The sequence below is a fragment of the Electrophorus electricus genome, chromosome 10 (assembly GCF_041902795.1).
Source record: "Electrophorus electricus isolate QZ-2024a chromosome 10, ASM4190279v1, whole genome shotgun sequence".
Lineage (NCBI taxonomy): Eukaryota > Metazoa > Chordata > Actinopteri > Gymnotiformes > Gymnotidae > Electrophorus > Electrophorus electricus.
This window is the reverse complement of record NC_137506.1, coordinates 29,685,085-29,698,233: the sequence shown is the minus strand read 5'-3', so window position 1 is coordinate 29,698,233 and position 13,149 is coordinate 29,685,085. Positions and strand designations below refer to the sequence as shown.

Here is a 13,149-nt window from a genome sequence, read left to right as displayed (position 1 = left end):
GGGTGTGTGTGTGTGTGTGTTTGTGTGTGTCTAAATAGCCCACGTGTCTGAATAACCAGCTGGTGTACGTGGACTGCCACAAGGGGACAAAGGTCCAAGTGGACAGTTCTCAGCGCATGCTGCGCATCGCCGACCCAGACTCTCGCTACAGCGGCTACTACAGCATGCAAAAGCACAACAACCTGCAGGCGGACAACTTCTACCAGACTGCGTGAGCGGGGAAGAGGCCCAGAGAGAGAGAGAGAGAGAGAGAGAGAGAGAAAGAGAGAGAGAGAGATGGAGAGAGAGATGGAGAGGAAGAGACCAAGCCCAGGGTGAGCTGCCAAAACTACACAGCACATTACAACAGCTATGAACTACAGTGATGGACAGTGCCACACACAGAGAAGAGGACTGAGGAGAGACCTCGGCAAAGAATAACAATCGCAACACCCACATTAGTAGAACGCCACTGCGCAAGGCACGCAGACAAGCGAAGACCTCATCAAGACATGACCGTGTCACGCCAGCCATGCAGGAGTGTATTTATTTGAGCGGGAGAAGCTGAAAGAGGTTTTCCCAAATATTTTTGTGCATTATAGGTATGTAAGTTTGGGAGTGCGTGCGTGTGTGTGTGCATCGATGGAGGTTTGTCAGACGTACATATTAGGGATGATTAGGGCAAATTGGGGTGGATTTTTTTTAATTACTTTATTTTTCAAAAGTTATATTTTTCGTGCATTCCTGCTCTGTTTTTTTTTTTTTGGGGGGGGGGGGGTCATTTTTTTTTAAAGAAAAAATCTATTTCAATAGAGAAAACTCTTGATTCAAGTGCTTTGTGCGAACGCTGAACCAAAGCTTCTCTGTAAGCGAGGACGGCGTTGGCGGCAGACGCGAGGACTCCCATACAGCCGGGGCACGCGCAGGACTCTGGGGGCGCGCCAAGAAGCCAGGGGCGGGGGTCCCGATAGAGGCCTCCTGCGGGCCACTTCCCTTCTCCCTAGGTCAGGTTTGGGGGCCGGGGGGTTTGCTCTTTGGACAGATGGAGGGCGGTTGAGCTTCCTGCTGGGTACATTCATGTTGGTCTCTCTGTAGTATTCTGCTTACACGTATAAGCATTTTTGCCCCTTCCACATAACAAACGTTGGCTTCTTTATTTTGCGACAAAAGGGCAGAGGGACTCTTTCTCATACTGCAAGCGACAACGTGTTTTGCGGGAAAGAACATAAAGGTTGTTACATGGGATAACAGGTAGTTGTACTGGTTTGATGCATCTATGCTACAAGTGCTGCTTTTTTTTGCTTTGATTCTGTAAGCCTTGTTTTCTAGGGGTTGAACTATAGTATCAATTGCAAGGAAATGTAGAATCAAAGATTACGGTTGACTGACTTTTGCTAAGGGGTTTTGAGGCACAGAATGATCTTTTAATTGTAATTTTTATCCCTTGTTTTTACTTGTACGGAACTGCCTCCTCCTCCGGAAGCTTTGAAATTCTATTGAAGCACCTTTTGTTTTCTGGTTTTCCTTGCTCGGAAAAAAAAAAAAAAAAAGCAGTCTACTACCAAAATTGGCTTCAGAAACCTATACGCATTATAGGAACATTTATGTACATATTAATACTAAGATGAAAAAGACCTGAACTATTGTGTGAGTATAAATGTCTGTGTGTATGTTTGTGTTGGCATGTATGTACGTGTGTGTGCACAGACGCACATGCATGCATGCTTTTATTTTGCTTCACCTGTAAAGTTCTCCTTTTCATTATCCTATTTGAATGTATTTATGACAGAAAAATAAGAGATTTTTATCTATAGAAAACCGATGACGGGCATTCCATTGCCTTGCTTGCTTGGTAGTGAGTTGAGAGAAAGACAAAGGAAAAAGGCAGAAAGAAAGACAAACATCTCATTCTGTTGTAGTTTGTTTCCTCTTTATTGGGATTTTGAGTTCCTTTGGCTCTTCTTTGGCCTCAGGGGCAGTTTTCCAGCTAGGCGCTCCGACCTTTAGCCGAGTCTCTTTGGCTTCCACCAGTGACGCAACATCTTGATCTGTGTCTTGGCGACGGTTTGAACTGCTGGTCATGGGGTGTGTTTCTGTTCTTCAAGGTCAAAGGTCACTGCAGGCCTCAGAGCTACTGGGAGCTCAGCAGACATGAGCTGTTGACGAGGGCGTAGTGAGGAAGAGAAGGGGCCTGTAGACTTGAGACAGTTTGTCTTGGCTGTTCTTTAAATCTCTTGTCTGAAAATGTTTGTAGAAATATACATTTTGGCACTTTTATATAGAGAAATAAATAACCTTTGTTTTTTTGTTTTTTTTTCCTAACAAATGCTTTTTAAAGAAAAAGTTGCCATTGCGTTTTCCTCACACCTCGTGGGACCCTGTGCAGAGCGGTTTTCCAAGTGTTTCACAACTTGGAGACTAAATCAGGATGGTAGGATGTTTTTTAAAAAATAGAATAAAATCAAAACTTCACCTTTATTATTAGGCAAGATGTCATTTGGACCTGAAGCAGGCGTTAGTGTTTGTTCACGTGCACAGATGGAGTCGTGTGAGAGAGCTGAGGTAGAACATTTACTCCTCGTAGAAAGAGAGAAGGAGAGAGAGAGAGAGAGAGAAAGAAAAGAAAAAGAGAGAGAACCTGCGCCCCCCCCGATGAATCCGCACAGCAGCTCTGCACAGAGTAAATAAAGCAACTTATTGGAAGTTCTGAATCACAGTCACGACTAGTCTGAGAGTTACCCAGAGACGTGGTAAACGAACACAAGCTTTGTGAGGAATTGTGGTGTTAAATAAAACCGCACAGCAACATTGCCTCTCCAAAACAGTGACGAGAGTTTAGCGAGTCATTCAGAATTAACGGATGGAGTACTAACGGGGGCATGTCGCACTTCCAGTTTCGAAATGCAAAGTTGCTGCCAGGATTCGTTTATTTTGTAGTACTTGGAGTGCTCCCAAGGCGTTCATCTAAACACAACTGAAGAACACAGGGCTTCTGCTAACAGCCAATCTGCACGTTCCGGGGGTCTTTTGGGGTGAAATCTTTTTTATTTTCAGTGTATTCTCCAAGTATTGTTGTAAATACTTGAGTGTCACTCGCCAAAACCAATTTTAAAAAAAGACAAAAGGGTTGGAAACAAAAAAATAAAAGATTTAATTTATTGTTTTAATTACCTTAATTTATTGATGAGCAGAACAATTGAGCACATAGGGGTTTCAAAGACAGCTGAAATTGTGCAAATGTTTTGGTGTCGTCTTGGACTCTTGAAGAGTGTTTAAAAATGGCTGGGTTCAAAGACACAGCACGTTTTTTGATTCCCACTGTTGGCCTGATCTTATCCCCATTGTGTTTTTGGGTTTTCTTTGTTTTCTTTTGTTTTCCTTTTTTTCATGAAAAACGTTCCTTTCAGGAAAAGCTAGTGGGCCTAGTCCTGTTTCAGTAAGTAAGCTTAATGAACTTGGAGAAATTTCTCTCCTAATCCCCCTTCCTTCTAACTCTGTGTATTCGCAGAAAACTTCAAACACAGAGCCTTCTCAAGTTTGTATACTACTGGTGTTTTGTGCTCATGTAAAAAGCAAGATTTGTCAATATTGGTATTGATATTGGAGTTTTCTAAAGAGGGTAGATGAAGATTTGACTCAGAATTCCCATAGCACAGCAGATCTTTTTCAATTTCTTGTATTATTTTTGTTTGTTTCTTTGCAGCACAATAAATACTTTTTAAACAGTCAATGCCCTTCTGTTGCTTTGTGCATTCAGCCATTTATCATTCTTGTTTAGGCATTTAACATCGATTTCCTGAAATGCTGGTACTTACGGTCCTATACTCAAGAACAGACAAACATGTAGTATTCAATACTTCTGAAGTCATTTACATTTACATTTGTGCCATTTAGCAGATGCTCTTATCCAGACGTGCTTTGTCATCTACTCATAGAATGCATCCCAAGCTAGTACAATAGGTGAGAGTCCAAGATACCATTGAAGTAGGATACTGCTTGATACAGGAGTCCATGCTGATGCCTGGAAGGAATTATAAAATGAGCATGAGAACAATAACGAAGTACAAGCGCTAGAAGGGATCAATTAATCAACAGCAGTGCAATATTTCCATAACTGCAGGATTAGTGGTCATTTAAAATATTCTGAAAATAGTTGAGTTTAGTCTGCATTTGAAGACACCGAGGAGCTCTGCTGGTCACACAGCCAGTGGAACTTGGTTCTACCACCTGCAAGCCATGAGGGAGAAGTGTGTCGATGGTTGTCTTAAATGAGACTCGAAGGATGAGGTTTCAAGCCAAGCCACACTTGAGTTGCGCTGTACTTGAGGCATGGATCGGTCTATGACCGCTGTCGTCATGTAGGAAGAAGTTGGCCCATTCTTGGCTATGTAGGCAAGAATCAGAGATTGAAATCTGATGCAAGCAGCTACTGGAAGCCAGTAGAGGGAATGCAGCAGTGGAGTGACATGTGAACTTCAGATGAGTGAAGCCCAGCTGTGTTGCTGTGTTCTGTTTCAATTGTAAAGGTCTGACAGCCAGCAAGGAAAACCAGCAAGTTGTGAGTTGCAGTAGTCAAGGCTTGAGATGTCAGTCAGCAGTGGTATTCTGTTCCACTGTGTATGATGAAGGAAGTTTACAAAACCAGATGCATTCTCACAATGGGACAGACATAAGTACCAAAGACAATGCAATCTCACACACAGGTGAAGAGCTCCATGTATGCTGAATATTTACATTTGGCAGACGCTCTCATCCAGAGCGCCTTCAAAAGTGCTTTGTCACTCAAGCCGTACTTGAGATTCAAAGTACGTTAACATCATGAATGGAGGGTCTGGTCCATTTTTGGCTTTCTAAGCAAGCATCAAGGTTTAAAATTTGATGTGGGCAGCTACTAGATGCCAATGAGGGGAGCACAGCAGTGGAGTGACGCGAACTTCGGAAGATTGAAGATCGATCCTGCTGCATTCTGGACAGAGTTACAGAGGTCTAGTTCTGAGATTACAAGAGATTGCACAAGTGCCTGAGCAGCTTCCTTCAAAAGAAAGGTCTGAATCCTCCGTATGTTACAAATGAGAAATCTGCAAGACCGGGTCGGATTTGAAACATGAGTTGAGAATAACATCTGGTTGTCCAAAGTTATGCCCAGGCTATGAGCAGCTTCAGATGGTGATACCAGGGAGTTCTTGAAGAAAACTGTGAGGTTATGGTAAGGGCTGGGAATTCCTGAGATGTACAGAAGCTCGGTTTTACTGGGGTTGAGTTCCAAGGGGGGGGGGGGGGCGGCTATCATCCATGCGGCAATGTCAGTTAAGTATGCTGAGATGCATTTTAGAAACCTGTGTATTGGATGATGGGGAAAGAAAGAATTATTTGGGTATCATCAGCATAGCAGTGGTAAGAGAAGCCATGAGAAGATATTACATTACCAAGACAACGAGTTTACAAAGAGAAGAGGGCCTAATACTGAGCCCTGGGGGACACCGGTGTAGAGTCTACATGGATTGAATGTGGATCCTCTCCATGTTACCTGATATGACCATCCTTCCAGATAGGACTGAAACCATTTCCATGCAGAGCCAGTCACACCAAGGCTGGAGAGAACACAAAGGAGAATGTTGTGGTTTACTGTGTCAGAGGCTGCCGAAAGAACCAGAAGAATCAAGACAGATGACAGTTTGGAAGCTTTGGCAGCATGAAGTTTCTCCATCAATGCTATGAGGGCTGTTTCTGTTGAATGTGCTGGTGTGTATCCAGACTGCTTGAGATCATGGAGCTGGTTCTGAGTGAGGAAAAGAGATAATTGATTGCAAACTGCTTGTTCAAGAACTTTTGAGAGGAAAGAAAGAAGTGATACCAGTCTATAGCTGTCAAATGTGGCCTTCTTAAGGAATGCAGTTCGTACATATCCCAAGGATAAGCAGGAGTTGCTGATGACAGAGGTGAAAGAAAGCAGATCTCTTGAGATTGCCTGGAACAGAGTGGATGGAATGGGGTCCATCGGACATGGAGTCGGATTGCTGGAAGTCAAGAGTTGAAGAATTTTGTCTGAGGAGTGGGGAGAAAGGAGAAAAAGCCAGAGAGTTGGATGTAGGGGAATAAACAAGGGTTGGAAGAGTGGGAACAGTGGAAAAGGACTGGCAGATGGCTGGAACCTTCTCCTCAAAGAAGTTGAGGAAAACCTCAGGAGAACGATTAGGAGAGAAGGGGAAGGTTAAGGAGAAATGAAAAATACTTAAGAGCTTGAATGGATCGAATGCTGATTATTTAAATATTCCTCTGTAATCAGATGTCTTTGCAGATGTTACTTCCAGTGAGAACTTGGAAAGGAGAGACTGGTATGAGCTGAGGTCTGAATCCAGGTGAGTCCTGCTGACAGCGACAGCTGCAGCTGGGCGTTTGAGAAGCACTACACGAGGCCACTTTCACTCATTTGCTTTGTGCGTCTTGGTGCACTTTTCGTAGGATCTGCAAGGGTGGTAATGTGGACCCTCGAGACAGTAGCGCGACTGAACCACGGAGAGGAGACACAGAGCCATGAACTGTGTGTAGGAGTGACGCGCTAAATCACGCCACTAGAATTTAAACACTCGCCCCATCTCCAGACTGATGTGTAAAACGAGATTTATTCAAAGTTATGGTCAGGAGAGACTCTGAAATAGTCATTCTCTTTTAGGGGTGCAAAGGTGGGGCTGTAAATGTGCCCGCAGCTCGGCGGTGACATTCCGAGGTTCGGACGGGTAAAGACGACGTAATTGATTGCCCAGCCACGCTGATAGAGGTGAGGTGTTCGTAATGAACGCACCCTGCGGTAACAGGAGAGGGGCGCAGCACGACTTGTCGGGTTCGTGTGCTTAAGGGTCCGTTAGTTTCACGCTCCTTTTCTCTCATACCGAGAGACATGGAATATGTGACAAGGTGTAAAATAATTAAGCTTTACTTTTCCTCAATTATGCAGCTCTCATTTTCATTTGCTTTGATGTGACGTGGAGAATATCTGCATGAAGAGGAGGAAATAACTACAAAAAGAGCAGTGCGACAAAGCCCAAGCCACTTCTCTGAATCCTACCCAGATGCATGAGGTTACTTTGGCAAGCAACAATAGGCTTAATATTAAACGGAATCAGTCAAATAAAAGCCACCTCCAGCCTTCTTCGACCTGAGCCCAATTACATTCTTTTTCGGTGACACTTTTTTTCTGAACCGCAATAACTCCGCGAACGTGTGCGTGTGCGGCTGCTGTAGATTTTGCAACCTGCTTTCATTTCCGTATTAGACCAGACATGTGCAGAAATGTCCATCGGCAAACCCTCTCACTTTGTCCCTAATGCTTTTGACACTTGTTCTAATGTAACGAGCGTTGACGCTGCCCTGGACGCGGAGGGATATTATGATTACGAACTATAAACTAATGCCTGTGCCCCAGCTCCGTCTCCCTAAACGTCTGCTTTAGCTTCAGTAAAACGCAGTCGAGTTATTCGCGTCTAACTAGACGTCCTAACGCGCCGACGTGACTTCTACATTCTACACTCAGGTGTAACATCGTACTATGGAAACAGTAACTTTGTTAAAAGCTTGTCTGTAAAATTATGATACCTATATCATACTCACTCGTTTTTACAGTCAATTCATTAACATTTATATAATCCTTAGTCAACGGGCTTCTTCCCAAATCATTCAGTTGTATACACATAATTTATGAACAGATTATAAGAATTACAGATGAAGGAAACGGTTAACTTCAATAAAAAATCTTTTTGCTTTCTGGTAAATTTCATTGTCTGGAAGATACCTCTGTGATGGTACTAAATTTGGCGTTTTCATTTGGCAAGATTGTCAGTGAATAAATATTATATTCTTTAAAATTCTGTGTCACGGTACGCCAGGCGCCCAGCCTGAGTGACACGCCCATTGCCACACACACGCACCTACGCCTCTTCCCCACTCCCAGGCCCCTTATTGCCTTTTTGTTTCAGCTAGAGAAACACGCCTCGTTCGAGTGTTCGCGTTGCACTGCTGCGTCTCAGAGCGTTGAGTCATTGCCAGCGCATTTGCTTTTTAGACATCATCGCCGTGCTTTTTGTTCATCGTGAAGATTAAAGGCACCGTAAACCTGCGTCTGCTCCTTTCCTGCACCCGTCACGTACTGTGCGTACCCAGCTATCAATGCAGGATCCATGTTACATCTACAATGCTTTGCAAAAATGTAACTGGTTAATTACTGGCATCGTATCTGGCCCCGTACTCCAAGAATCCATTTCTCTGGATCAGTACTTACAAATAAATCGGAATGCTTCCGGTGATGTGTAAATAGGCAGTCAGTATGACATGGGATATTGTACAACAGGAATCTCTGGACTAATCAAGCATTCCACTTAAATTAATGAAAATTAAAGGCAAATGTGTAGTTTCACTGTGCAGTTTAACATTTTGATTTTTTAAAAAAACCTGGTTATCCAAGTATATAATCTCACAAAATATCATCATTTTATCATCAAAAAGGATCATTCAGAATGCCCATTTTTTGCACTTTGTTACTCTGTTAGCTTTCAGGAACCAATGTGAGCTTCCCACAGCCCTTGTTCCTGTTTAGCCTGTTTCTCTTTGTTCCTCCAGAATCACATAATGTTCAGTTCCCAGTGTTGTGGTCGTGACCCTGTCCATTCATTTACAATTACATTTGCGGCATTCAGCAGACGCACTTATCCAGAGTTACTTACAAAAGTGCTTTTTCGTTTGCTCATAGAACACATCCTAACCTGTAGAGTAGGTTAGAGTCCAATATACCAATGATCTAGAATACTGTGGAAATACTGAAGGATTAAACAATGATAAGTGCAATAAACAATAAGTACTAGAGTTTGATAGACAAATACCCTACAATAAGTACTAGTTTCAGTTAGTCAATATAGAAGCAGGGTCATTGTTCATTTAAATATTCCACGAATAGATGGGTCTTCAGTCTGCGTTTGAAGCCTGCAAGGGACTCTGCTGTCCAGACAGCAAGCGGAGGTTCATTCCACTATCTAGGAGCCAAGACAGAGATTTGTCTCCATGCTTGTATTCCATGACACTTGAAACATGGTATTTCAAGCCGAGCTGTACTTGAGGTTTGAAGTACTCGAGGTGCGGATCAAGCTTTGACCAGTGACCTCATGTATAGAGGAGCTGGTCCATTTTTGGCTTCGTAGGCGAGCATCAAGGTTTTATATCTGATGCAGGCAGCTACCGGAAGCCAATGAAGGGAGCGCAGCAGTGGAGTAACGTATGAACTTCAGAATATTGAAGACCAGTTGTGCTGTTGCATTCTGGACAAGTTGTAGAGGTCTGATGGCTCTTAGAGGAAGACCAGCAAGTAGCAAGTTGCAGTAGTCTAGCTTTAAGATCACAAGAGACTGCACAAGCACCTGGGTAGCTTCCTGTGAGAGAAAGGGCTGAATCCTTCATATGTTACAAAGGAGAAATCTGCAAGACTGGGTTAGATTTGAAACATGAGTTGAGAATGACAACTGTTTGTCCAAAGTTATGCCCAGTATATATAAGTGCTAACATTTAAAGACAGGAACAGTAATGGATGAGTCATGAATGCAGTCATTGTGACGCCAATGTCTTTAAGGGTTTATCTAGTTTGATTTGAGCAATTTTACTTCTCCTTACAGCAAGCTTCAATCTACCACCATTGTTCCTCTACCCAAAAAATCAGCACTCAAGTGCCTGAACAACCCAGTTGCCTTAACTCCAGCTGTTATGAAGTGCTTTGAGAGATACATGCTATCTTCTATCAATGATACTATTCCCAAGGATCTAGATAGCTAGTAGTTTGCTTACCGAACAAACAGATCTACAGATAATGCAATCTCTATCGCATTTCAGACTGCCCTGTCCCACCTGAAGCAATGGAAGACATGTGGTAGGATGCTATTCATCAATTTCAGTTCTGCATTTCATATAAGAATCCCACAAAAGCTGGTACTTCAAAATGCAAGAGTGGGCAATCACACCTCCTCAACATTGATCTTGAGCATAGGTGTGCTGCAACGCTTGGTGCTCAGTCCTGGGCTCGTTGCTCTCTTCACTCATGACTGCATCCCTGTTAACTCTTCTAACACTTTAGTGACTTTTGCTGATGATATCAGTGGGACGTATATCTAATAATGAGGGGACACAGTACAGGGAAGAGGTTCATCATTTGGTTGAGTGGTGTCCTAATGACACACTGGTCCTGAACATTACTAAAACCAAGGAGGTCATTGTGGACTTCATGACATCCAGGATGACCACTCAGCACCCTCACTACATAAATGGGGGGAGGAGGAGAGTGTTAATGACACAGAGTTCACACAAAAGATCTGCCTTGGTTCTTCCTAAGGAAGCTTAAATAGGCTAATAAGTTTCTTCTTGAGTATCATAGAGAGTGTCCTTTGTCATTGTACCACAGTATGGTATGCCCACAGCACCACAGAGAACCAAAGAGACTGATGGTACAGATGGTGAAAATATCACAGAGGATTGTGGGAACTGACCTCCCTAATCTGATCACCATGTATGCCACCTATCTACATAAGAAGGCTAGTAACATCAGCAGGGATCCAACACACAGATGACACGGTCTGTTTGTACCATTGCCATTGGGGAAAAGATACAAGACAATTAAAAGCCACAGCAGTAGACTGAGATACAGCTTCTACCCCAGAGCTGTAGCGTTCAGCTACCCCCATTCACTCCCCTCCGACACCTTCCTTTAAGGAAAGGATAACGTTAATGTCAATACATCATTTTGCGCTGAAACTGTAATTGTAAAAAAAAGTTATATTTTACTAATGAGTGTTAGCAATTGTATGACGTGCAAATAAATGTTTTTGTTGAAAATGGGACAATTTGTGTATGCTAAATCTATCAACCATCACTAGTGACATTAGACATCATAGCTAAGTTACCTGGAAAGTTGTAGTGATCCATATGAACATGTAGAGAATAGAAATGTTAAAATGTGTTATATATTCATACAGTATCATGTGTAGCTGCACTTGCTTATGATAATGGCATTATTAGTGCATGTTTGATTAAAGTGAAAGTAGATTTTTATTAGTCAGCTTTTGTCATTTTACAGTCACAGTAAGTCTTGAGTAATCTGCATAATCTTCATCCTGCAGCTTTGGTCATGTCATTTAAGTATAGAGGAGAGAGATGTGTGAGAGTTGAGTCTGCATTTCCTGACTTTGTCAATAATCCAGTCCTGGACATCATATAAGTTTTCTTACTTAAAATATTTATTTCATGTGCAGTTCATTCAGAGGAAAAAGCCTCATCCTAATGTTAATTTATAATATTTAAATGTGATATATTTAGCAAATATTACATATTTATAAATATTATTGTTATTATTATTATTAAGTTCATCTCATGAGATAGTGAATTCCCTGAAATTGGGTAGATTTGGTCCCTCTCAATGTTCAGTTCATGGTTATAGCCATGAAGGGTATTATGACCATGTATAATTGTTCCTCAGTCTCCTTGTTAAGATACAAACAGAAAATAGAATATATATATATATATATATATATATATATATATATATATATATATATATATATATATATATAAAATTCACAGTTATATTTTATAGAAGTATATTTTTATAGAAATATATCATTTCATATGCATAAACTTATTCATACTTATTTGGTGCAGCTTGTGCATGAGAGGGGCAAGAAACATTTCCTGCAAAACTATCCAACTTTTGCTTAGTTCAACATAAACTATTATGCTATATTTAAACCATGTGTTCATCCAAAAAGCCCGAGTTTAAGAAATAGACACTATATCTGGTCAGGTGCCTTCAATGCCCTTCAGAACATGATGATACTAAAAGACAAATGGCCCTGCCCAAAACTGCCCCATTTTAAGGCTTGAGTCAGATCCTGGTCAGCTGACCCTGCCTGCTGACAGGGATTCAGAGCACTTACCCCCACCCAGCCCCTTAGATGTGCACACACAGGCTCCCCCCACTCTGAGAATTCCCACTGCTCACATGATCCTGCCTGCAGCCGTCCGGGTAGCAGGCCCAGACATCTGGGCACTGGCTGCACACCCATTCCACAGCCTTACTGAAAAGCTCCTCAGGGAACTTCAGCATTTCTTTCTACCACAATACAGCCACTATGCAGACTACAGTGAAAACAACTGACTGACCTCCCAAATGTGCTTCAAAAAGAGTGTTTTAGCCTTCCTAGGGAGATCAGTGTCAGGATATGGAGATAAGGGTACTGTGTTGACCATTTAAGTGATTCAAAGACTTTTTTTTTTTCATTTATGATCAAAGGAGGTTTAAGAGGGAAGGCCGTTCAGAATCCATATAGCCTACCTCACATTCTGGAGAACACTGAGAGTCACATATCACGAGATGATAAAGTTCAAGGCTGTTCTCCTTAGCAGCAGCCACACTGCTGTTCTGCTTAAGAAATATTCAGTACTGCCCTCCTGACTGTTCTCAGTACTTTGCCTTCAGCTTGTCATTAAGATATTATTACCCAACTTGGAAATTATGTACATGTACAACAAGTTCTTACAATGGGTGATTCTGCAGCTTTTGAACACATTTTGTTAAAGTGTGTATAGATGTTATTATTCAAAGTCACATTGTTTTCATCACTGGAAGGAAATCCCTCTCTGTTGCTTTGCATTAACATTCAAGATGTGATGCACTTGTCAAATATGGGAGATGGCAGGATAAATATACTAAATGCACACCGAACGTAATTACAGACATGCATTCAAAAATGATCAGTGCCCTTGTTTAAATTTATATTTACATTTACAGCATTTGCAAGACCTTGGAAGAGCAACTTTCAAATGCTGTTGTCTCAACGAATATGAATCAGTCCTGTTTTTGTTTTTATTTAGATAGTAAGAAAAGAGTGAAGAGTAAGAAGATGCAGGACTGGGCTCCGTGGTTGCCTGGTAACAGGTCATGTTAGGAGAACTTAGTGAGCATTATGAGGAAAGACCAGTCATCTGATTACTGATGTCGAGCTTGGCAAATTCCTACATGGTTCTGTGTGTGTGTGTGTGTGTGTGTGTGTGTGTGTGTGTGTGTGTGTGTGTGTGTGTGTGTGTGTGTGAGACAGAGATTGAGAGGGAGAGAGGATCTGAATGTAAACCTCTCTGCTAGAC

General features: G+C 42.0%; 1 protein-coding gene across 3 annotated transcripts in view; it reads left to right on the top strand.

Annotated features, from left to right (window-relative positions):
• Nucleotides 1-3,709, top strand: part of crim1 (cysteine rich transmembrane BMP regulator 1 (chordin-like)) — a 57,927-nt gene extending 54,218 nt beyond the window's left edge. For all 3 annotated transcript variants that reach the window (XM_081721022.1, XM_081721023.1, XM_027004800.3), the window contains one exon: nt 39-3,709. In XM_081721022.1, the coding sequence (XP_081577148.1) occupies nt 39-215 (177 nt within the window). In that variant the 3' untranslated portion in view covers nt 216-3,709. The remainder of the gene's footprint in view (nt 1-38) is intronic.
• The last annotated feature ends 9,440 nt before the right edge of the window (nt 3,710-13,149 follow it).